This window comes from Xiphophorus hellerii, chromosome 4 (assembly GCF_003331165.1).
Source record: "Xiphophorus hellerii strain 12219 chromosome 4, Xiphophorus_hellerii-4.1, whole genome shotgun sequence".
NCBI classification, from domain to species: Eukaryota; Metazoa; Chordata; class Actinopteri; order Cyprinodontiformes; family Poeciliidae; genus Xiphophorus; species Xiphophorus hellerii.
In genome coordinates, this window is record NC_045675.1 from 25,715,636 (window position 1) to 25,740,610 (window position 24,975).

General features: G+C 38.3%; 1 protein-coding gene across 3 annotated transcripts in view; it reads left to right on the forward strand.

The window, feature by feature from the left end:
- The window catches only part of itga11a (integrin, alpha 11a), a 58,599-nt gene that overhangs the window by 12,979 nt on the left and 20,645 nt on the right, over nt 1-24,975 (forward strand). For 2 of the 3 annotated variants that reach the window (XM_032561504.1, XM_032561505.1), the window contains exons 3-13: nt 9,663-9,775; nt 11,038-11,129; nt 11,314-11,428; nt 11,541-11,668; nt 13,218-13,366; nt 13,455-13,599; nt 14,547-14,712; nt 15,115-15,185; nt 17,774-17,918; nt 19,350-19,498; nt 22,263-22,406. In XM_032561504.1, the coding sequence (XP_032417395.1) occupies nt 9,663-9,775; nt 11,038-11,129; nt 11,314-11,428; nt 11,541-11,668; nt 13,218-13,366; nt 13,455-13,599; nt 14,547-14,712; nt 15,115-15,185; nt 17,774-17,918; nt 19,350-19,498; nt 22,263-22,406 (1,417 nt within the window). Of the gene's footprint in view, nt 1-9,662; nt 9,776-11,037; nt 11,130-11,313; nt 11,429-11,540; nt 11,669-13,217; nt 13,367-13,454; nt 13,600-14,546; nt 14,713-15,114; nt 15,186-17,773; nt 17,919-19,349; nt 19,499-22,262; nt 22,407-24,975 lie in introns of those variants that run through there. The other variant, XM_032561506.1, reaches the window with a different exon arrangement.

The following is a 24,975-nucleotide window of genomic DNA, read 5'->3' on the forward strand; positions in this document are numbered from 1 at the left end:
TAGCATTAAAGGAAACTGCACAGCATTTTTTTTGTTTGTTTTTGTCATTTTTAAACTATTTAAATTGTATTTTATTTCTCTTATCTCCACCCTACTGCCTCATTATTAATTACCTGTTAAATTCTGTATTTTTAAATACCTGATACTAAAAAATACCTAAAAAGTAACTCAAACTTAGTTCTACGTCTTAGTATAACTCCTGTGTAGCAAAAAAGAAAAAAATAACACCTCAACTCAGTCAGGTTGGATGGAGAGATTCTCAAATTGATTTAAATCAGGACTTTGACTAAGCCATTCTAACAAGTAAAGGTGTTGTGTGGTTTCCAGCTGTGTAAGGCTCTGTCTGCTCTGTCTACGATGTTCAAAGCTTCGAATGACGTTTTATAACTTTGTAGCTTTTTATCGCTGACCTCTCTGATTTGTTCCTTGGTCTAAAAATTGAAATATATTAAAATAAAAGGGACTGAATGCAATAGATCGATGAAATAAAGTGTCCTGCAGCAAATTACCTCAGCTACTATTTGACAAGGTCATGTCCAGCTTCTCCAATGCAATGTAAATATTCCTTTGTACCAACTCCAAGATTAACCAATTATCCCAACAGTTTTTTAACTTAATTAAGCTTCTGTAACAATAATACTCTCAAACAAACAACTGAGAAATCCAATTTTTATTACTTAAATAAGTTTTTTATCACCAGTGTTTTCATACTTCTGTACTTGTAGTTGTAAATTCCATGTTTAACTTGTTTTCCCATGCTAAAAAACTTTTAGTGTCCCTCTTGGCAAGATTTCCGTTCTCCTTGACCTCTGAGCAGCCTGAAATATGAGGCCTGAGTTGTTTTATGCAAGGGAGCGTGTGAAAAGTGTGAGAGTACCATGTTCATCTAAAGAAACTGGAACTAAAACATGACGTTCTGTCGGTTCTGAGGAATTACAACTCCAGATCCTGCAACACTGATGAGGCGCTTATGATCTAAGTCTTCACAGATAGTAAAATGTTTTGGGGCATGAAAGAGCTCTTTGTTTTTTTTTTTAAAGTCTGCTGGAACGTAACGTTGAAGGTAGAGTTACGATTCTAGTGGTTATTCAGTTTGTGATTATGGAGGCATGGTAGTTTTTGCTGCCCCAGACCTCAAATAGTCTGACGTGGGGGGGAGGGATTGCACGAGCTGCCAGTTCAATTTGAACAACACTACCCATTACACTTTGAAATGAAACTTTTTTTTTTTTTTTAAATTAAACTGTGCATACCAAAAGTGAGAAGGGCCTGATGAGGCTGACGTATGTGGAATGAAGGACACCAGAGACGCAGCCTGAACTGAGGTAAATGTCTGAGAATGAAGTGGAAACATTCTTTTACTGGAAGAATAGCTCTGTACAGACTGTCCCCGCAGCATATATATTGTTGGAAATATATTGTCGATACCTTTATAGACATGAGCACCCCTGTTAGTTGCTCATACAATGAATAGGAGGTGAATATCTTTATAAACCCCCTTACCAAAAAAAAGAAAAAAGCATAGAACAAGATTAATGTGGTTAAAAGTTTACAGATTTTGGTGTTTGTTTCTAGTCAAGTGTTTTTCCGGTTCTAACCAACAGAGATCTACAGCGCTGAGCATCCTGTTTGTGTTACACTTCGGCCTGTCTGTTTCTCAAGCTGGTGGCGCTGTCATCCTGTAGATTTTAAAACGGAGGTCTGCCGTACGGACCGACAGCTGCTCGCTCCCTCATGCAAGACAGTGTTTGTTTGCTCGTCTGTGGACATACACGGCTCTGAGTGTGACGGTTCTCAGCTGGAGAACAAAAAAGAAAACGTATTTCTTCATCTAAACTTTGCAAGACAAGACTTTGAGTCTTTTGAAAAAAGAAAACACAGAAGCGATGGTGAAACGCCGACACCTTTTGGCATGAGTGGTAATGATGTATAAACAATCTTTAAAGTAAATTCATCTCTTTTGGCAGCAGAAGAATCCCAGACTGGGTTTTTTCAGAAATATCAAACCTTTTTTTTTGCCGGGGAAGAATTCCATATTTAGACAGAAATGTTAACACAATTACCAGTGGGGAAACTATTGATATCCACAACTCCATAATCTTATAATACTTAATAGTTCAATTAATTTAAAAATAAATCTAATTTCGGAAGTTGAAATTTTTTTGCCGTAAAAACGTGTCTTGGTACAGAGACGTGAAATGTAAATTTTGTTTCTGATGTTTGTTAAGGTAAAATTATTGTACTGCAATAAAAACAAGATGTTAAGATTCCATCAAAACTTAATGCATTGACATCTTAGCAGTGCAATCAGCATAAAAACTAATAAACTGAACAACAAATTTAATAGGAAAACTTGTTAGCTCCTAACAAATCTGCACATTAAGGGCTAATTTAAAGATCTTCTCCAGATTAGAGTTGAAATACCAAGACTTGAATTAGATCAAATATCTAATTTTAATAGAGTCCTGCAGCTGGCTGAGTGATAGCCGTCACATTGTGTCAAGAAAATCCGAGCTCATCCCACTTCCCCATGCTGGAGATTTTAGTTTAACAGTAATAATAAATAAAGTTATCTTTAAAATGAATCACTCAAGTGACATCTAGGCCCAGCAGTAGACTTAAGTGTCAATAAAATAAATCTGGTTGTGTGTGTTGTTTTTGTCTCATGCAAACTTTGCTTTAATTCTACTTTTTTCTATCTAATCATAAGAAATCATAGTCAGACAGAGAGAGTCATTAAACAGGAAAAGCAGGTTTCCTGGAAAAAGAGGAAGTTAGTTTCCAGCCTGCAGATTTATAAATATAGCTGAGACTATTTCTTATTTTAAAGCATGAAAGTTTTAAAGAATTAAATCTAAACATTTTGGTAATTTGATAAGATTCAAAGTAAAATACTTATATTAATATTGGTTTACTTGTAATAATATTTACACGTACATTTGTGGGAACACTTACAAGAAAAACAAGTAACTGTAACTTTGGTATCAAATAATTAGAATCATGGATTATTCTTGGTTTCTTTTCAGAAAAACATCTGTAATAACTCACATTAGGATTATAATAAGTATAATTAATAAGTTATGGTTATAAAATTATAAATGAATGCTAAATCAGAGAAGCTAAAGAAAATAAATGTGATATAAATGTGATTTTGACATTGAACTTGAAATGGTGTAAAAGGTGTAACTGCAATTAAACATCACTGATATGTTGTAGGTAGATAGTAGGTGAAAGGTGAACGGTTAAGGGAAAAAGGGGAACTAACAGGAGAGCAGAGATGATCAACGCCTTATTTAGGTAAAAGGTTGTGCAGGCAATGGACATAGGAGGTTGAGCAACCCTGAGACATTAGCACAGACATCAGGACATAATGTCTGTAAGACAGTGATGGATGTGAGGTCATCTGTCTAAGCAGACAGCCAATGAAAACTTACAGGTTATGCAGTTGTTTTTAATTAATTCAGCTCCTGACTAGCCATAAATCATCCCATCGTCAAATCCAAACCCTTTTAACAAACTCGGTTTTGCATTTAATGTAGCTCCCACATAAACCGAGCTTTGAGATGGATCACAATTGCTACTACTAACGACGTTGGCAGAGAGCATCTATGCTAAATAGTTTTACACTCAACTTTTCCAGAGCTGTTGGCATCCTGAAAACACTTGTGTTTTTTAGATAGAAGCAGATTCCCAGCTGGGAATTCAGGTCTGTTAAAATAAATGGTTTATTACGACTTGAACCCAAAGAAAGGCAGACATGCTGGTGAGTTCAGAGGTCTTCGATAGTGGGACAGTAGAGTTGGAATTTTCATCAATTTCTCTGAAATAAGAAATTATTTTCCAAGCAAGGCAGTCGTTTGCATTTTTTTTTAGCAGATCAAAATTTAGTTGTAACTTAATCAATTTCTTTACATCAAAAAGTTGTCACATTTAAGGTTCACGACTGTGCATGGCTATGAAGATGAAGGAACTGTAGTCATCAGTGAGCCCTTCCCTACATATCTACACTAAGCTTCGGTCTTTTAAGCACTTTGCCAGTGCAGACTCTCTCTCCTCCTAGAGCTGAGAATAATCCTCCAGATAAGTTCCTGGGTCAAAGCTGATGGGAAACTTAAACCTGCATATTTCAGCCCTGCACCACTGAAGCCTCCCACTCAGTATTCCACTGTTTATTTTTCTACAGTCGTACTCAGCTGAGACCTGACCTCTGCTCATTAGCTGCACATCACTGAGAACTGCAGGGAGTCTATGAAGTCGTTTGCCGCTGGTCTCAGATTGTATCTCCTTTATTTGAACTTGTTTGCTGGACTGAACTACGATTTTTTTCCTTCCTCGCGCCATCTAAACAAAAAGGTTTTAAAAACTGTTTTAAGCTCTGTTTTCACCATGCATTTCTGAATGCCTTTGGAGTAGAGCTGAAGAAAAACAAAAGGCCAAATGGGATATTATTTAAGGATTCTTTGTAACAGTGGACTTCCTCTGTGCACTTGCTCTGGCACTTTCACCAAACACTTTCTAGTTATCGGATATATTTTCATTCCTGATTTAAAATAAAAAAAACATCATCTATGTTCATGAGTTGAAAGCTCCATATGTGATTTTTCTGACTTAATATTAAATGAATGCAATCTTCAGAAAGATGTCGTGATTCTCTGACTACAGAGAAGCATCTCTTAGCAAGTCCCTTTTCTATGATATTGTAGTTGTATTTTCTGTCTTGGAACATGAACGGTTCAATATATTCCACCATTTTAAATCCTCAAGACTGGATTTAGCAATTGTTTACCCTCTCCGACTCCATGGTGATGGCTAAAATCTAAATCAACTTGTCATTTAATCCATGCATTTAAAACTTTTTATAGGGATTAGCTCATTTTATTAATTACAATGTGGTGGGTGTAATAAATGTGGAGGGTGCTGTAAATCCAGCTTTATAAGTTTAAATGGATGCATCAGACTGAGCTGTCTTCCTGATCTCAGATGCTGACATTCTTAGTGGTGCCATCCAAGGCCGTCTGCAAAGAGTTTCCTCTGTGTTTCATGGAAACAGTTTGAAAATTTTCCCCGATATTTTTGTTGCATGCTGATTGTGCCAAAATAAAAGGAAGGCACTTAATAAGGACAATAATGCTCTTTTAGTGGGACCCATACATACACGTGCCAGTCGTATTTATCCATTGGAAAAAATGGTGCAATGCTTTTTTCAATGGCCCTTCTTCTCATGAGCCTGTAATTATATGACCAGAAATGTTTATCCTAAGGAAAAAAAACCCTGAAGGTCTTTTTGGTGACAACAGTTTACAGTAACCAGTATTTGCCCTTAACTGCATCATGAGTCTTATTTTCCCATGAATGTCTATCCATTGCTCTCGGGCATTCTGGACAAACAAAATAAATGTCTTTAAGAAAGAATAACGTCCCCATTACAATTCACTTGATTTATAAGACAGTATTAACAAAAAAAAGCCCACTTATCTTGTTAATGTAGATGGATGGAATGTTATGGGAGAGCGTGACATCAGGCAGAAGCTCTTGTTTGGAGCAGGGATGTGGTTTCACAGCGTATACGTCTCCTCTCCAAGTCTGAAAAACATTACCACATTAATGGCAGCTTGGGTTTGGGGATGGCACTTCCTCAAACCCTAAAAATCCTGTGTACCCTGGTAACCACGGTTAGAAATGCTCATGCAGTTACTTTGGGTCAGGCTTCATGTTAGATGGCCATTTTTGCCATTTTGATAAAATCTTAATCGCTTCCACAAAATGATCAGATTTAACTCAACGGCAACAATCCCCCCTCTTTTTTCCCGTCTCTCCATTGAGGTCGGTCTGTCCCGAACTGAACCAAAGACGCATAAGAGACACCAATGAGTGCGGTAGTAATCATGATATTAATAGCAATGAAAATATGAGCACTGTTGGATCCATAATAGTGAGATGATTTCCAGATTCTGCGAGACTTTAAAAATTGGCCACAGGAACAATAACACTCCCGCTTGCTTCCATATGAGTCACTCTTTGATGTCCAGTGATGGACGGTTTGAACATTTCCCCTTTTCTTTTGTTGCTCCTGCAATATGTTGGATCATAACCGGTAAGAAAAAAAAAATCCACTAAAGAGTCTGCTTCTGTAACTGTTTGAAGAGAAAGATCATCCAAATGCAACAACCTGTAATAGTTCTCAGTCATTCTTTCCATGGCGGTCTTTCTCAGGCAATCACAGGGTCTTTACAGAAAAAGGCCTGCAAACCAGAAATCCGAGCCACATGCCACCTTACTCACTTTTATCCTATTATATAATTAAGAGGATTTGTTAGCTACAATAAAACACTTTTAGAGAAGCGAGAGACCTCAGATTTTTGCAGATGTTTTCAGCAGTTGGAACTGCAAAAATGGAGTGGAATAATCTGCTAATGCATAGGAAAATCCTCCGCTCAAAACTCTCATTACGCGCGGGGAGCTTTATCCAGTATCCTACACTTTGCTGCAGCCTAAACAGAACACTCAGGTTTCCAATGAATACCAATGGATACATTAAGCAACATTCACCGTTCCCTGCGTGATCTGGTTGAACTCCTCTCCAGAGTATTTCAGGTTGTAAAAATGCATCTCGCATGGAAAATTTCCCACTGTGAAATGCCTCGGAGCTGGGGCCCCTGCTGAAAAACCTCAGACCTGCTTCTTTAAACATTCTTTGATGTCTATGTGACAAAACGGCTACACAGTAGCACGCTGCAGATGTCTTAAAACCTTTAGATACTGCAATGGAATGATCTAATCTTAGATTTAGTCGCAATTTATAGCAACAGTTTAGTGTTTCTTGTCTTACAAGCCATATTCTTTTGGGCTTTTGTTCATTGTGTTAACGTTGGTTTGACTTGAACTCAAAACTGTACAATATACAAAAGTTGTATCCTTTTATTGTTTGCTTTTGCTTTCACAGTGCTGAATTTAACCATATTTCCCTATCTATACACGCTTTTTTCTAAGAAATGAATGAGTTTGATCTGCGGATCTGACAGTAGTTGTTAGACTTTGACCTCATCAAAGTCTGGCTGCGGTCTGCTTTTCCCATAAGGTGGTGTTAAATGTCTTTCCTTTACAGTACCACTGAACTCAGTTATTCCATGTCTGCTACATTCCCTGTGATTTTTACTTTAAACAACGTCTGCGTTAAAAACGTACCTGATCTGTTTCAGATATGTGATGCATTTATGAAAACTGAGTGCGATGTAATATTTCAATTTGTTAGGCTTGTGCCTGTGATGTAGCTGGGAAGGTAAAACATTGAAAGTAAAGTTCTGATTTGGTTGTAGTTAGTTCTGTTCATGTAATTCCCTTCATCATGGGGGGCTGGGTTTTGACACAACTATCAATGCTAGATTCTAATTATATCATTTTTCTCTTTCCTAAAATTTTACACAACCTTTTTCAAATATGTGTGTGATGTGTCTTTAATACTAAACTAAACACGGCAAGAAATGTTAGGGCATAATGACAGAAATAGAATGAAAACATCTGAACACCAAGGATAATAATCCTATTGTTAGGTTTTTAAGTCGCATCTATTTACAAATTAAACAGGATAACTTCTTGTGAAGGCACTGTGTGAGTGAGATTTTTTTAACCCTCTCGTGGCCTTAAGAGACAGGGTCGGGCGCTTTTACAAAGTTTTCTTTATGTAGTTTCGGGAATTGACGGTCTGACTGGACAAACTCCCTCCTGCTTCCCCGCTACCTGACAGTGACATCTCCCCCTCAGTGTCGTGTTGAGACCGCAGGAGGGTTAAAAACTGCTGGTGGAGCCAACTTTATATTGTCTGAGGTGGTAAAAAAGAAAGCTGTGGGAATTATAATTTTGCAAATGAGCTGTAAGCATAATGAATTGGTTATACATCAAAAGACTTGAAACATGAAACCCTCAGAACTTCGACAGTCTAACCTAAGGGGAACAAAGAACGAAGAAATCTTATGTTTGAAAAGCATTTGGTCTTCATGCCCTAAATTTACTCTGAAGTTGACTCATGTTCATTGTAACATTAGGTCAGTTAAACCTTAGAGGAGACATTCATGAGAGCACCCTGACCTCACACAACGCTGTGAAGCTCAGTCAGAGACTGACTCTCGACAAGAAGAGTTTTCATGTGCAAACACGTGAAACAGTCCGAAGAGAATGTCCAGCACTCAGGACTGCTCGTTGAGGACTTCAGACATCTGCAGCGGGCGGGCTTGGTGGTCTGTGGTAGCAAAATTCCTCTGATTTCATTTATTGATCTAAGAGCCTGCATGAGACTAAATGTTATTTTCTCAGACATTCCAATGTCTCGTCACAACACTGGCTGGAAGTTCAGGTACTTTACAAAAAATGAACTAAATATACAAGCAAATGTACAATTACCACTGAACAGACATAACATAATAGTTACCGATAGGCAATGCGAATAAGACTGATCATATCTTTGTTATGGCAGCTGGTAGTATTAGAATATATTACACAACTAATTAACTTTTAGCCGTCAAAGTTTATGTGAAATAAAGCAGGAAAGACAGAAAAGATTAAGAATTTTAGTAAGGCTGATCAAGGCTAAATTGTGATAGCTCAGGTCTAAAGATTTTAAGAAAACCGGTAGGTCTGATGGGGTGTTCCTGGTCAATATGCATGAAAAGCAGTGAACCGGTGACAGGGTCATGGGCCGCTAAGGGTCATTGATTCATGTGGTTGTCTCATGAGAGGTTGTCCCATGACTCCTTAATTTGGCATGTACCATCTCCCAGTGGCTTCCACTAAGGCAAAACAAAAAGTTTGGTGTGAGGAGCAAAACAATCAGCTCGAAGTTTTGAGTTTACCTCCAAATTCTCTCACAAATTGTCTCTTTGCCAGGCAAACATGTCCGACTCTAAGGAACATATTTTCATTTGTAAAGAGAGTCCATGAACGATCAGGGCTGGTTAAGCAGCAAAAGATGACTTCCATACTGTCATAATGTAATGCCTGATCTGTGTACATTCAGTCATTTCATTTAGAACCATTTACATCTGTTGCCAAAACACTTTTTAAGAATAGACGGAAATATTTTGTAGACATTCATTCTAACCAGAGAAAAATTACTTACCACCGATGATCATATAATTTTGTTCTCATCTGTCTATATTTATTTGAGGAATAATAAGGACAGAAATCTTAGTTTTATAATAATATTCTTGACTAATGTGGGGGAAAAATGGTAAAAACTCTCTCTTATGTGCTGATAGACATGCCTGTCTAATACACATATCTTCCTAAGGTTCTTTATAGGATTTTTCAAAGAAGTTCATTTTGTTTAGATAAGTAGAAACTACTGGCTACACTAAGTGGCTTCTGGGTGTGACTGTGGAAGAGTTCTTCAATATGAGACTTTTGCTGGCCAGAGTAAATAAACAAAGTCACTTCCTTAGAAAAAGAGGTTTAAAATCTTCTGAGTCGACTCAGGTGTTTAGTGTGGGTCATTGAATTTAATAGTTGCTCATATTCCCTCAGAGAGTTGGTTATAGTTCAGACATTGTGCTCAGTGAAAGAGAGAACGAGAGAAGTTGTGTATTGTTTACAAACTCTAAGGAGGACCTGAGGGCTTTTTGCAGGGCACAGTCACACTTTTCTAACGTATGAATTCTCTGTGTTTCCAGGTTATTAGTGGGTGCGCCGTATGAAATGACTGGGTCTTACCAAACAGGGGATGTATATAAATGCGCGCTGAACAAGAGAACCAATGGCAACAGCTGCTCAAAACTCAATTTAGGTAAAGTATAGCAGCTCATCACCAAAGTTTCACATGATAGACTACATATCTTAATTGCAAAGAAATGAAATCATTCTGAACTGTCTCTTTAAAACCAAGATATACAAGTACCTGCTAGAATTGAGCCTACTGTTATTTAGCAAAACCCACTATTTTCTAACTTTGAACTGGAGTAAAATTAAGTTGGGTTTAGTGCCTTCCCCAAATCCAAGTTTGGACTTGAGAGGAAATGTAACACCATAAGTAACCACCAGCTCTTGTTCTTAGGTCATATTTATCCACTAAAGCACACTTAATACATTTTCATTTACCTTGCAAATAATAAAAATTGCATTACATAACTTTTATTAAAAAATGAATATTTTTCACATATTTGTTGAAACTGTCATTATGACGTGACAGTATGGTGTGAGACAGATAATCGGTGCAAAAATTGAGCTCCTCTGCTTCCTCCCAGTGATCCCAGTGCTAATTAGAAACAACCAATGAGAGCCAGGAGAAGGGTCCTAGCCCTCTCCTTTTCTCCTGGTAATGGTAAGTTGTTTCTGTGCCATTAGCACATTCAGCAGCGTGATTATGAGCGTGATTGACAGCACTAACACCTTCCTCCTGGCTTTGATTGGCTGGTTTTGACTGGGAGTGGTGTATTTCTGCAGATGGCAATAGTAGCTCAGGGAGGAGGTCTTTTCACAGATTATCTGTCTTATATTATAATGTCTGGACATAATGGTAGTTTTAACAAAATATGTAAAAAAAACAAAACACTTTCAGTCACCTGTTTTTGAATGGAATATACAGAAATGAATTTTGTTGTGCTTCTGTACATTAACAATTAAAACATTCTTATTTTCATAATACTTGTATCACAATTTGACAGTCCAAGACCAAAATGAATGTATTTATCAATGGTACATTTGATGCTAGTCATAGTAAACTCTATGGAACAGGAGTCTGGGTCCCATACCAGTCATTCCACCTTTTAATGGTTCATGTACACTTCCATGTGTGTATTTTACCACACTGCAGTCTTTACTGCATGCCCTATTCATACGAGTTGCACATGTGATGTTGGTTGGATAATCACTTGCAGTTTGGTGGCGTAAACGTTGAGATCTGAAGATGTGGACACTGCTTTGCCTGGCCAGACAGCAATAACAAACCGCAGTCCCACATGGTGGAGCCTCTGTTTGTTCTCTGTAGGACTGTGCATGCATGGATCTGTGCATCTGAGATCCTCTCAGTGAAATTCCTTTTCCTTCAAGGAAAGATATCTCTGACCAACGTATCAGAACGAAAGGACAAGATGAGGCTGGGAATGACGCTCGTGTCTAACCCTAAAGACAGCAGCTTTGTGGTGAGTGGTTCTGTAAACGTAGCCATGCTTCCTTGAAACATATTTATTGAGATGGCAGTTGACAAAAAGAAAAAAAGGCCAAGCCCACAAGATTGTCTTTTGATTATACGGTTACACTGCTGAGTTTCTTCTTACAGAATACACTTAGTTGTTGCTTGTATAAACACTTTCTTTTACATTTCAGGCTTGCGGGCCGTTATGGTCGTATGAGTGTGGCAGCTCCTACTACAGCACTGGACTATGCTCCAAAGTTAATGCAAGCTTCAAGTTTTCCAGGACGATTATCCCTGCCTTTCAGAGTAAGCTTTAGAATATATTTCGTGCTTGACAAAGATCCACTGGTGGCTCTAAATCACAGCAGGGGGATTATATTTGCACACATGAACATATGTTTCTTTTTTTTATGTTCAGGGTGTGAAACCTTTATGGACATAGTGATTGTTCTTGATGGCTCCAACTCCATCTATCCCTGGTATGAAGTGCAGGATTTCCTCATTAACATTCTCCAGAAGTTCCACGTTGGACCAGGTCAAATACAGGTGGGCATAATCACGAAACAACATTAGAGTGCAGATACTATAGAAGAGGAAACCCAGAGTGAATTAAATCAAATGTCCGTTTTTAAATCCTCCAGTGTTGCAAAAGAGTATTTACCAGATTCAAACAAATTTCAAGATCTGACAAAAGTAAGCTGAGTTTATGAAAATGCAGCATTCAAATGAAGGTTACAATTATTAAGGGATGAAAAGCTATCCAAACCAACCTGGCCCTTGAGAGCGAGTAATTGTCTTCTAGACCTCAGAACCGATTTTGCTACCTTTGCAGCATCAGGTTTAGATGGCCGTTACAACTGGCGCTGTGTCCTTTACGTCATCGAGGAGCAGTTCTTAAAGGAACCCCTTTCGTTGTACAGTTTAGGATTTAAAGCTCTAATATGGCAAATTGACGACTTATTCATAGCTTCACAATTGGAATTAAGTGCAGAAGTATGCCACTCTAAGATCTGTTTTCTGGTTTTATGAGTAGTTCAGATGTGAATTTGCTGGTGTGTTTGCTCATAAGCACATTGCCAAACATTTTCCTTTAAGATTTTCTACAAGAAACCAGAATTCATGGTTTCATCAATTGCAGCAAGTTGCCTCTGTCCTGACGCAGTAAAGCAGCTGCAGACACTACCACACCAACACCACGTTTGACCGAAGGAGTCATGTTTATTGTTCTGAAGGACTGTGTTTGGTTTTACACCAGATTTAATGTACGCCTTGCAAATGTTCCTCTGTTGTCTCGACGTTCCACAGAATATTTTCCCAAAAGTCTTGATTCTTTTTGGGAAAATGTGAGACGGATGTTTGTGTTTCTTGTTGCTCAGCAGTGTGTTTAATTTTGGAGCTGTCACACTGATGACTTTTTGTGACCTGTAAGATTATAATCTTATGTGACATCTTGGATCAGTCTTTAATCCACTCTTGATGTGCTCTGTGTTTTTGGATTTTTCATGTTTTTTTCCATGTGTGGGTAGAGCTCATCACTGTGGTTTGTTGGTGTCCAAATGGCTTTGCAGCTCTTCTTAGGTTGGTAGATGTTCAGCATTTCTAATCTATTTTTAGATATTTTCCGGTGAATCAGGTATGGCTTTTTGAAATCTTTTAGCCCAATTCCCTGATTGCAGTAAGCTGTTAGATACTTAATAATTAGCTACTGACTTGAATTAAGTTTTTTGAAAAACGTGGTAAATCAATTAAATCATGAAGGATGAGGTATTAACTTTTCTGGTTTGGATATAATTTTTTTTCCTCAATAAATGTTTTAATTTTAAACACTGATAATTTTTTTTATTATGAAAACAACAATTTATCTTAGTCTGATTTTAACATTTTTGAGGCTAATCGCATGTTAGTTTGAAGAAAAGCAAAAACTGAAGAAATCTGTCAGGGAACAAATCCTTTTTCAAACGTTAGATTTTAATGAGTTTTCTTTTTTTTTAAGTTTTTGTTCTTCTTATGGAGAAACTCAGATCAATCTTATTTTGAACTATGTCAACCAGACTGAGCCTTCCTCCATATTTTACTCAATGCTTATTTTATGCAGGTTGGAGTTGTCCAGTATGGTGAGAAGGTGGTTCATGAATTTAAACTCAGTGACTACAAATCAGTGGAGGAGGTGGTAAAAAGGGCACGCAGCATCGATCAGCGCGGCGGAGAGGAGACCAACACAGCTCTTGGCATCAGCACAGCGCGGTACAGCACCTGTCCGCACATCAATCTCTTTAGCTAGCTCTTTTTGTGCATTTTATGTGACTGAAACCAAACATTTACCTTCTCGCAGCTCACAAGCCTTCAAGCAAGGAGGTCGACGTGGCGCAAAGAAGGTAATGATTGTTATCACTGACGGAGAGTCACACGACAGCCCAGATCTCCAGCAAGCCATCGAAGACAGCGAGAAGGATGGCATCACCCGCTATGCCATTGCTGTGAGTCTGCTACGTCGATTATTTGCATGGTTTATTTGGCATGTACCATTTTCTTGGCTAAGATCACTCGTAATACCATTCAAAACCCTCTCCAAATCCCAAGCAATAATCGTATGGAAATATAGTTGAAAGGTGTAAATGATCCTTCCCAGACCACATTGCTCAGTGGCTTGTGCCAGTTCTGGTGGGGCTACTATTTTTTTACTGCAGTTTAGCGTTCTGTCACCGTCTGAGCAAAAAACAATAAAGTCAGTTGGATGAATATCTGCTGGAAACAGTGACATTAATTGGCACTTGTATAGGTAACCCATTTATATATTATAAACTCTGTGTGGTTAACAGTGTACCTCAACAAAAAGTGTTTCTTCTGGAGTTAGAGCTTATGATTGACTCTACCTTTGGCTTATCCATGTGTACTTTAACTACGTCTAAATATTTATTTGTATTTTGTGTTTTTTCTTTTTTTTATATACATTTCTATACTTAATAAGTATAGAATTCAAAACCCTTAAGTATAAGTATAGAAATGTAATGGAAATTTGTTTAACCCTCCCGTGGTCTTAGCTGAACGCTCAGGAGGAGCGCGGCAAATGTCATGGTGGGATAGCTGGGAGGGGGTTGGGGGGTATTTCCGTTAGACTGTCAATTCCCAAAACTACACATAAAAAATAAAAAATCGTAAACGTGCACGAGGGGTCAGTGCAACCCTGCCGGGCCGCACACAGAGTGAAAAGGTCACAGGAGGTCACATAAGACCACAGGAGGGTTAATAAGTAAAGAGTGTTGTGTCTTTTCTATTCTCTCGTTGAGGTAAGATGTAAATCATTTTAGACCCCGTTAAACTCTTTAGGTCAAAGCCCTTTTTATCAATGTCTGTAAAAAGAAAAGAAGTCTGAAACCTTGAAATAGCCTCAACTGTGACAGCTTGTCAAATCTTACCTTCGCAGGTACTTGGCTACTACAACCGCAGAGGAATAAATCCAGAGACCTTCCTTAATGAAATCAAGTACATCGCCAGCGACCCCGATGACAAGCACTTCTTTAATGTGACAGACGAGTCAGCTCTGAAAGATATTGTTGATGCGCTTGGGGAGCGGATCTTCAGCCTTGAAGGTCGGTAAAAGATTCATTTTAAATGTCAACTTTGAGTTTAAGTTTGCTTCAGGTAACGTGCAAGAAAAAAAACTAATAAGCAAATAACTTTAAAGAAAAATCAAGTATTAGTGTTTTTTTTAAACTTGTGCACAGTGTTAACTGTGTTTAAATATGCAGCTGTCAACAGATGTTTACATTTAATTAGACTGAAAGCTTTCTGAGTTAGAGTGTTTAGGATGACCAAAGTCACTTCTTCTATTTGCTAAATGTCAGGGGAAAAAAAAGATTTTCGTGCTTGCGTTAAATTCTGAGTAGGAAACAATGTGCTGCTCTTAGAATGCAATCTTTGCTTTAAAGTGAAGTTTTCTGTGGCAGCAGTGCTTCAGGACATTTCTTGTTCACATAGTCTTGTTTCCACAGGAACCAGTAAGAATGGGACGGCGTTTGGCCTCCAGATGTCTCAGGCAGGTTTTTCTGCACACAACGTGGAGGTGAGTCTGACGGATGCTCCCCCGCTGTCTCATGCCATCTGTCACTGTAAAACAATACACATTGTCTTGATTTCTGCCGCAAGTGATAAATGGGTCATTTATCACTTTCATCTCATGGCCCCATATGTTAAAGTTCACACTTATTCAAGAGGAACACACACACAGACAGACAGACTTTTTCCACTTCAACTATCTGTGATGAGAAATAAGATGCTTTGTATCCCCAAGGGAAACATACTGGTAAAGGATTATTACTGGATTGAGACAGTTTTACCACAGAGTGACTCGCTCGTCTTCAAGTTTCCTAGAAGTTTTTGCTTGTATTTAAGCATCTCAGAGTGAAGGGCTGCAGGTGTGCTGGCTTTTAGTGCAAGGACAGCTGGAAGAAGAAGAAGAAAGATACGTTTCCTCTGCTGTATTGCTTCTTCATTCCGATTTTCATTCTTCTCCTTCTGGCCCTAGACTTAAATCCTAATGCAGCTACTTTACGTTTATTTCCCACTGGATTTTGTCGAGGGGAAAATACGTATATCCAACTCAGAATACAAAACCTATAGGAGAATTTGCAGCTGGGTGGCAAGAATGGCTGGAAATTGTGTCCGTAAGGCCAGATTCCAGAGATTCTCGACAACACCAGCCTGAGTGTTGAAAGTAGGATAACGTTTTGGAAAGAATGTTTAAAAGACAAAAACAGTCCTCGGGCCCCATATGGTTTTACTGAGTGTAATTAGTGTCAACTTTGAATGAGGCTTATGTCATATAGTTTGCAGATGTTTCATGCATCTCCATACAGCCAGCCTCCTCTCACTGCAATTTCCTCTAACTAATGCTGAAAAATAATAAGAAGGCTCCAGCTTTGACACAAACGTGTTCCTTTTTGTCAGATTGTATTTACGTTAGATTGTCTTTAAAGGACACACTCTTTGTTTGTTGAGTGAGTTTGAAGCACTTACTGTATTATAGGTATGTAAGTGCTTAAATACCAACAACCAGATGAACTTCTTACCAAAATGGGTCATATGTCCATACATGTAACTATGGCAGAAATAGGTCACTCATTTATGAGGCTGAACTGCTCTGAGATTTCAACCGTTTGCCATGGAGAAACCATTTTGGCCGAAGCCGACAACCACACTGGCACAACGTTGCTGTTAAACAGTGACGTCGTGCGAGTGTGGTGTGCATGCCGTTCCATCTTCCAGGAGGAAATCACAAGTCCTCCCGCACACATGCTGGAAAGTGTGTTGTCGACAATATGGTGTGCAACGAAGAAGAAAAAAAAACTGATGTCATTATGCACGGGAACCCTGTAATTATTGTGTCAGACATACAAAGTACATTGAGCCAAGGAACATAGAAAATCCTTTACCCAATTCTCCTGCTGTTTACAGCTAAATGCTGCAAACGCTGCTTTCTTTCCCTTCTTGAACGTTTAAGATAGCGAATAAACAGATAAAGACCACTGTGGTTTGGATCACTGCCAGGTTGTGGAGCACATTTTGTGGCTGTAAAATGAGTTAATCAGTCTGTGTGTGATCATAAAGAATCCAAGATTATAAACAAAAACATGACATGCGACATTGGTGAGGTTAGGGGTCTGCTAAAATATTTTTAAAAAATTAAATCTAAATATAGACAGTTATGTGTCAATTTCTGTTCAACTAATGTTGCTAATTTTCTTTTGCATTGAGTAAAAGAAAATGAGCAGAGACAGTGGCATGATTCCTGCTCTTCTTTCCTGAAAAAATTCAAACATTAGTTCATCAAAGTACAAAAATCATTCACAACCTTCTTTCGGCTAGCCTGACTAGTAAAGTTGCTAAAATACAAGTCTGTCTAATGGCATTGAAAGCATGAATGACTGACTATTTTCTTTTGAACTCTGGAAAAGCAGAAATGATCATTTTTGGCCCTCAAAATCTTATTAACTAATCATATTTCTTAGTTTCTGTTGGCGTGCATTACCCTGGAATCAAGTGCAGCAAAAGGGAATAACATCATTACCTTTGATCTTCCAACTCTTTTCCTTGATTAAAAGGTAGAAAATAAAACAATGTATAAAACATAGACATTAACAAGAGTTCAGTATAAAAAACATGCACATTCATAATGATAAATTCAAACAATGTTCATGCTTTGCTCGCTCCTATCTGCATTGGCATTGCCAAACTCAGCAGCATCTAGTTTCAGGATGATGCTGATAAGTTACTTAGTGCACATGACTTCAATTTTTGTTATTTAGCATTGTGTTTCAAAAACATGCTGCTTGAGTGCTAAGAAAAACAAGTAATTTTTTTTCTTTATGTCTATATAAATCTGTGAAGCCACTTCATAAGTTTTTGTTCATCCCTTTTCAAAACATGTTGAGTCACACCACCGTAAATCAGACTCTTGCTGTACTCCAGATTGGTGGTTAGTGAGTAACACACTATAGTGAGTAACACACTACAGTGTGTTACTCACTATAGTGTATTTCTAGACAGTAATACACTAGTGTAACGATGCACAGTAATTAGTAAGCCATTTTATCGTTGCACAGGGATGTTATGCTGTGTAAGTGTAAGCACTTTCCTGGGTTTCACCTTCAGGATGGGATTTTGGTGGGTGCAGTTGGAGCTTACGACTGGAACGGAGCGGTGCTGAAGGAAACACGACAGGGGAAGGTGATCCCTCCAAAGTCATCCTACACGCAGGAGTTTCCTGAAGAGCTCAAAAACCATGGTGCATATTTAGGTAAGGCAAAACAAAACAGTGTAACAACATAAATCAAGAAAAATATCAACAAGCAACATAACATGCAGGATAAGTAAAATATTTTGTTTAGCTTGTAGATTCCTTCAATTCCCCATTAATTCCTGGAGCCTTCAGTTGTGTTTACTTTTTTTTACTGAGTTATGCTGAAGGGGAGGACCAGTGATTTAGAACCGCTTCTTCACGCTGCAGCCCTCCTTCAAAACGTCTGTTCATCTCTTGTTTGCTTCTTGCACATATTTTTCGTTTCGTTTCAACACCACAGACATTTGCTGTTATCGTGACTCAATTGTATCTGAATTTGCCACACAGGTTGGCCTTACTCTTTGACTTCATTCTGCCTATTTACAAAATACCACTTCAAATCAGGCACTTTACAGGACAAACAGGTCATAATCATATCCAGTGTGCAGAGATCAGTTATAGGTAACAAATCAATTCACGAAAATACAATTATTGAAAGCTATTTACATACAGTCCAATTGAATCCAATTATAAGAATATTTTAGTAATTCTCTCTCTCTCATTCCTACCGTTCGCTCCAAAACCGTGACCGCGATTCCAATGCCAGAAAAGTTGTCGTAGTCCAACCATCGCACTGCACAGCTCAACAATCCTTATTTGTCCCCCAAACCCTGACAAAACGCCGCACAATTCAACACCATGCTGCTAGCACTTCACAACAACTCATAGGCAGAAGTAAGAGCGCTGCCCCACCACAAATGATGATCCGGGCGGAACACGGTGCCCTACATAATTTACCGAAGCTTCCAGGCAGATAAATTTTCCTCGAGGAATTTTAATAATCAAGGTGCTCGAATCATTCGAGGAATCGTTTCAGCTCTAACTATAATATATCATAGTACAGTACACTATAGTTGGTCCGCTAATGCCATTTGGTAAAATTAAGCAATCTCTGGAGTCAAAACTGATTGCAGACTTTGCAGAAATCCCACATGCTGAGCAAGCAAACAAAATGACTGGTTCATAGCAAGAAGGGGACACAAAGCAAATAAACAAACAAAAGATTGGTACTTCTTTTGAGAAACTAAGAATACACAACATTAATAACAATAATAACCATCTCAAAATGTCAGCCAGGAGCTTAAACAGCAGAACGACAGAGCCGACTCAGTCTTAACTATAAGGTGTTTTCATAAGAAAGTGTTAATCTTTCTTTTAAGGTAGTTATAATGTTTGCCTTGGCAACAGTAACCAACTTAAACTTATATAAAACAACGATACAGAATTTGAAATTGAGAAATGGAGAAAAGAACCAACAGGTATATTGTGGGTTTGATATGAGAAATTAAAGAGAGAAAGGAAACCTAAAAAAAACAGGGCATTACAGATTTGCAGTCTGGGAGTAAACCGTTGTTAAATTTTGTGTGTGTGTGTGTTTTACATCCTCAGGGTATACCGTAACATCTGTGGTGTCATCCAGAAATGGCCGTCTGCTCGTGGCAGGAGCTCCACGATTTAACCACACGGGCAAAGTCATTATCTTCACTCTGAAGAACACGGGGAACCTCACCATCCTGCAGTCACTCAAAGGCCACCAGGTACAGCAGCTGTCACCACTTTACCAACATTATGAAAAAGTTAGATAAGCCAGTCCCATTTTAAATAAACAAGTAATAAATGTAAGACATTCAACCACCAAGATCTAAGAGTAGATTAGCTATGTTTTTATTGAAATTTGATTAATGTTGACCAGATTCACAATATAAATACAAATAAAAAGAAGCTTGCAGCTGAAAATATGGTAAAACCGAGGCACAAAGCATTTAAAACATTTATCCACCCATCCATCCATTTTCCTCCGCTTGTCCTGGGTCAGGTCGCAGGGGTAGCAGCCTAAGTAAGGAGGCCCAGACTTCCCTCCCACTTGTTCCAGCTCCTCCGGTGGAATCCCAAGGCGTTCCCAGGCCAGCCGAGAGACGTAGTCCCTCCAGTGTGTCCTGGGTCTTCCCCGGGGCCTCCTCCTGGTGGACCGCTTATGATGAACAATAACAATCGATCTAGTGTTCCCTCGACCGAACGCAGGCCATCAGGGCACCACTCTGGAGCCAGGCCTGGAGGTGGGGCACGATGGCGAGTGCCTGGTGGCCGGGCTTTTACCCGTGAAGCCTGGCCCGGCTCAGCCTGAAGAGGAGACATGGGTCTTCCTTCCCATGGGAGGGGCCAAAGGGGTCGGGTGCAGTGTGGGATGGGTGGTGGCCGACGGAGGGGGCCCTGGTGGTCCGATCCTCAGTTGCAGAAGCTGGCATTTAAAACATGTTTTTATGAAATCACCAGAGTCAGTCGAATTATTTTAGGTGGAAAGTAAATAATGTTCAAAGATTTTAATGCATTTCATTTTCTTTTAACATGGGAATTTTCACCCAATTTGTGTACTTATTTTCAATGTAGGCAAAATGTAGATTCATATAAATCTTACTTTCTGGACATTTTATTAGAAGCTATATTTTCTATAGTTTACTTGGTATGTATTGAAATAATGTTCAAATCATTTATATATAAAATTGCAGATTTTCCTTTCGTGTATCCAGTGCAAGTTACATAAATACAAATAAAAGTCAGAAAGAAGGAAATTTAAGTTTGACTTTGGAGCTCAATAAAATGTCTGTGATCCATTGCAGCAGTCCAAACCACAAAGGCATATTGAACTGCATTATGATACAAGTGCAATTACTTTTGGGACTCCCAGAGAGCTGCAGATGGTATCTTGAAGTTGAATATTAGTGTCTGCAGAAATCCAGCATTGTGAATCTGGCTGTTTTTTGTGTCAATGTGCTCACACCTGGCAACTCTTCACAGCCTGCAAGCCTGGAATGATCTCGCTTCAGCTTACATTGTAACATGTCAACAACAAGTTATCCAGAGCAGCAGATGTTTTTTTTTTTTTTTTTTTTTGACTGAACTATTCCTTGAACTTACAGCTCTTGAGCAAATAACTCTTTTTGTATCATTTTATAGCCAGATGTTTCAAATCTGTTTCAAAAGAACTAGATGATGTTCCCTTTATTCAAGCATCTGATTCTGACTCTATAAAACTTTAAAAGCCTAAAAAGCATCAGGATCCACGACTTGCTGCGACTCATCATATGCCGCCTCTTGCTTTGAACATTCAAGTTCAATAAACACTCAAGCCCATCAGTGAATCATTAAACTAATAAGACGCGTTTCAATGTGTCGCATTATACAAATATAGTGCCTTGCAAAAGTATTTATACTCTTTAAAAATACCCCGATTTTGTCATTTTACTTCACTTTGACTTAATTATTATTTTGGGTGATTAACCAAAACAAAGTAGTCCACAATTAAAGGTTGATTTAAAAAAAAAAAGAAAAACAAGAATCATCTTAAAGACCAAAATACAGATAGGTCAAGGAGAAAGTTTTAAGCAGAGTTACAATACGTCAAGCTTTAAATGTCCAAAAAAATGGGGGGGAAAAAGTATTACACAGCTGCAAATTTACCAAGACATGTCCATCCAGCTAAACAGAAAGGACAAACCGAGAGAGAGAGAAGCAGCACAGAGACACAATGAAACTCTGGAGTTGCTATAAGGATTCACAGCTTAGCTATAATTATTTATTGACAGGAAAACAAGTAGTTGTTGCTCCTTAAACCTTGATTTTATGCAAGAGTGGTAATAAGAAGGTCGCTGTTGGAAAAAAAAAGTGAGACATCGGTTTTGAAGTTAGCCACAACCTGATTGGGCACAAGACAAAAAAGTGGAAAAATGGAGGGAGGCTAGTATTGAACCTTGTGGCCGACTTGGAAAACAGTAAATCTGGAGGAAAAACTAACACAGCATATGACCCCGAGAGTAAAACACAGTGGTGGCAGCATTATTCTGTGAGAATGTTTTTCTTCAGCAGGGACATGGAAGCTGAGCTGATGGAAAGATGGATGAAGTTTAACACGGGACAATCTTAGAAGGAAACCTTCGAGAGGCTGCAAACATACAGCCAGAGCTACGGTTCAGATCAAATCATATATGCCCCTATAATTTGGTCCTACAAAGTATTCACTTACAGGTGCTGATTATAAAAGCATGCCATAAAGTAAAATTTTGTTATTTGAATTCATAAAAATGCCTAAAATAAATGCCTCTTTTCTCTTCCATTTTATAATTAAGGGCTTAGTTGTGTTGATCTCAGTCATGAAATCCAAAAAGTGTGTTGAAAATTTAGTTGTTATAAGACAGAATGTGTAAAAGTTCAGACGTAGAGTTTAAAAAAAACATGTCTTCAGGTGGAAATGTGTAATTAAAATAAGACGCTTGACTTATAATCGCATGTCTGTTTCTCTTTCAGATTGGCTCCTACTACGGCAGTGAGATTGCGCCCGTGGACATTGATGGAGATGGCATAACCGACAACCTGTTGGTGGCAGCCCCGATGTTCTTCAGTGCAGGCATGGAAAAAGGGAAGGTCTACATCTACAGAGTCACCGAGATGGTGGGTATTGACTCTTTAAATGCACAGAACACAGGACCGTTTTAATTAAGTTTTGGCGAAACCGCTCAACATCACAAAAATGGGTCAACACCTGCTCTAAACCAGATGTCCCCAGCTTTATTTAAACCACACTTGTTGGCACAATCAGGGTTTGACACATGACCTTCTCCTGATCGAATGGGAAAACCTCCTCATGCCAGCATGCAGTCTTTACAGGATGTGGAGAGTGAACTCAGGAGGAAAGTATGCTGCCCCTTCCGAGCCCGGTTCCAGCACACCGTTTTGGACGCGAGAAGCGTCTTCAGAAAGAAAAATGTTCCCAGTGCTCCAGGTCTGCCTCGCTTGTTGGGAAAATGAATGTCCTCAGCTGGTTTAAATTCAGAGAGCAGGCATGGATGAGGTATTTAAATGTCTGTCGTGGCCAAAACCACATCACAGGTGGCAAGTCTGAGCTTTCAAGCAAAACATAAACAAATCATACGTTAGCAGTGTGTCTCATCATTAAGACAGAAATGCCACATGTTCAGGGCAGTTAATATTAATGATGTGGTTGATTCAGGTGTTGCTTGAGATGCTGCTTTCTAAATTGGTTCTGGAAAAACACTTGCATACATCTCTGTGGTCCTATTAAATACTTGAGAAGTTCTCAGGGATTCCACAGATTAAGGTTAAATAATGTCCTGACACATTGGTAATAAAAGCTAAAAACCTACCTATGTAGCCTTTTGATGACTAAACTTTTCCTTTTTTTAGTTTTGTACTTTTTGCTTGTTGGAGTTGTTATATTAAAATATTTACAATTTTTGTTCACATTAGACCTTCTAACTTTTCTCTGGACGAGTTCAGTTCAACTCCTTTTAGCTTTCTTTGTTTGGTGTTTTAGTTATTTTTGTTCTAAATAGTCTAAACGTATCCATTCAGAAATATTTGCCACAAAAAATCTTCTAAGAATTTTATTAACTAATGAAACAGAACCATATATATTATACTGCTACACAGATTCATCTCAATAAATCAGAAGATATCTTGAAAGCTAATTTATTTTAGTAATCTTGTTCAAGATTAAACTCTTACATATTTTTAGATGCATTATACAGAGTGGTATATTTAATTTGGATTAATAAAGATGATTATAGCTTACAATTAATGAAAATTGGAATTATAGGAAATATAAAAGACACAGGTTGCTTTAATCTGCATTGAGTCTGGTGTTTCTCATCAGCCTCTGGACAATAGTCCATAGATTCATCACAGCGTTTATGTCGGGTAACTCTGCCAGCCAATCGACAGTGATATCATTGTCATTCAGCCAATCATAGTTGTTGACATCTTTAATGTGGACAGGTGCCAAGCACGCTGGAAAATGAAATCCACATTTCCATAAAAAAAAGACAGAAAGCAGAGGGAAATATGAAGGGCTCTAAAATTTTCTGGTGGCTGATTTGATACAGGCTTTGAATAAAACCAGTGGAATTCTAGAAAGCAGAAGATGACACGACTCCTGAAAACTTCGCTGACTGGAAAATACCTAGACATCAAGCAACTTGAATTCTGTGCTTTTCCACTCTTACTCTGGGACGTTTCCAAATCATGTGTTAAATTCACTTCCAGCTAATAGTGAAAGTTTGAACACTGAGCAGCTTTCCAGTCCGTTTTCTCCTAAACCCAGGTGAGACACCTCTGACATCATCTCTTGTTCAGGAGTGGATGAACACAAAGGATGTGGCAGCTATTATTATAAGCTATTATCAATGAATAAATTAGTATTTGAACCCATTGTTATTGTTGGAAATAACAAAACGTTTAGATAAAATTTTATCTCCTAGCAAAATGGGATTTAATACTTATTTGAAAAACTTGTATTGGCAAGAAGAGTGCTGAGTCTGTTACTAGTTAGTCACCTAGTTCACACATCCATGAAGACTTTGTTTTTGTTCCTCACTTCTTCACAGAAAGTCTCTAAATCTTTTATGATTCTTTTGGCTGCTTCTTGGCCACCATACTTCTTGAACTTTTCTACATTTATTGATGTTAAACACACAAACGTAACTGCATTTAACCTGGAAATTATGTGAGAGAGCATCCAAAACATGGCATAGTTGTGAAGCTGAAGGAAAATTGTATGGTTTTAAACAATCCTTCATTCATATGTTTTCAATTAATTTCAGTTAAAATGTGTAGAGGAACCTTAAGTTGCAGTCTAGATACCGAAATTACAGCTTATAAGATGAATAAAAGCACTATCTGCCTCGTATTGTATGTATTTGTGATTCTGATCCAGTCCGGCTTAACCACACATGATTTAAATTACTAAATTTAAATCATGTGTGTTGACTCGTCAGTGCAAATAAGGAGTATTGAAGTGGGGTAACCCAATTGAGACATATGTCTTGCCTCAGAAAATGTGAGGTTGAAATAGAGAAGGAACTTTTAGTACAGGTATAGAAAAGTTGATTTCAATTGCTGGACAATATGTCCTGAAATCTGGCAGTGGATAAAAAATAATATTCTACACATTATATCGTCTGACACGTACAGCTGTCTCGCTGCGGACTGGTCGTGACCTTTC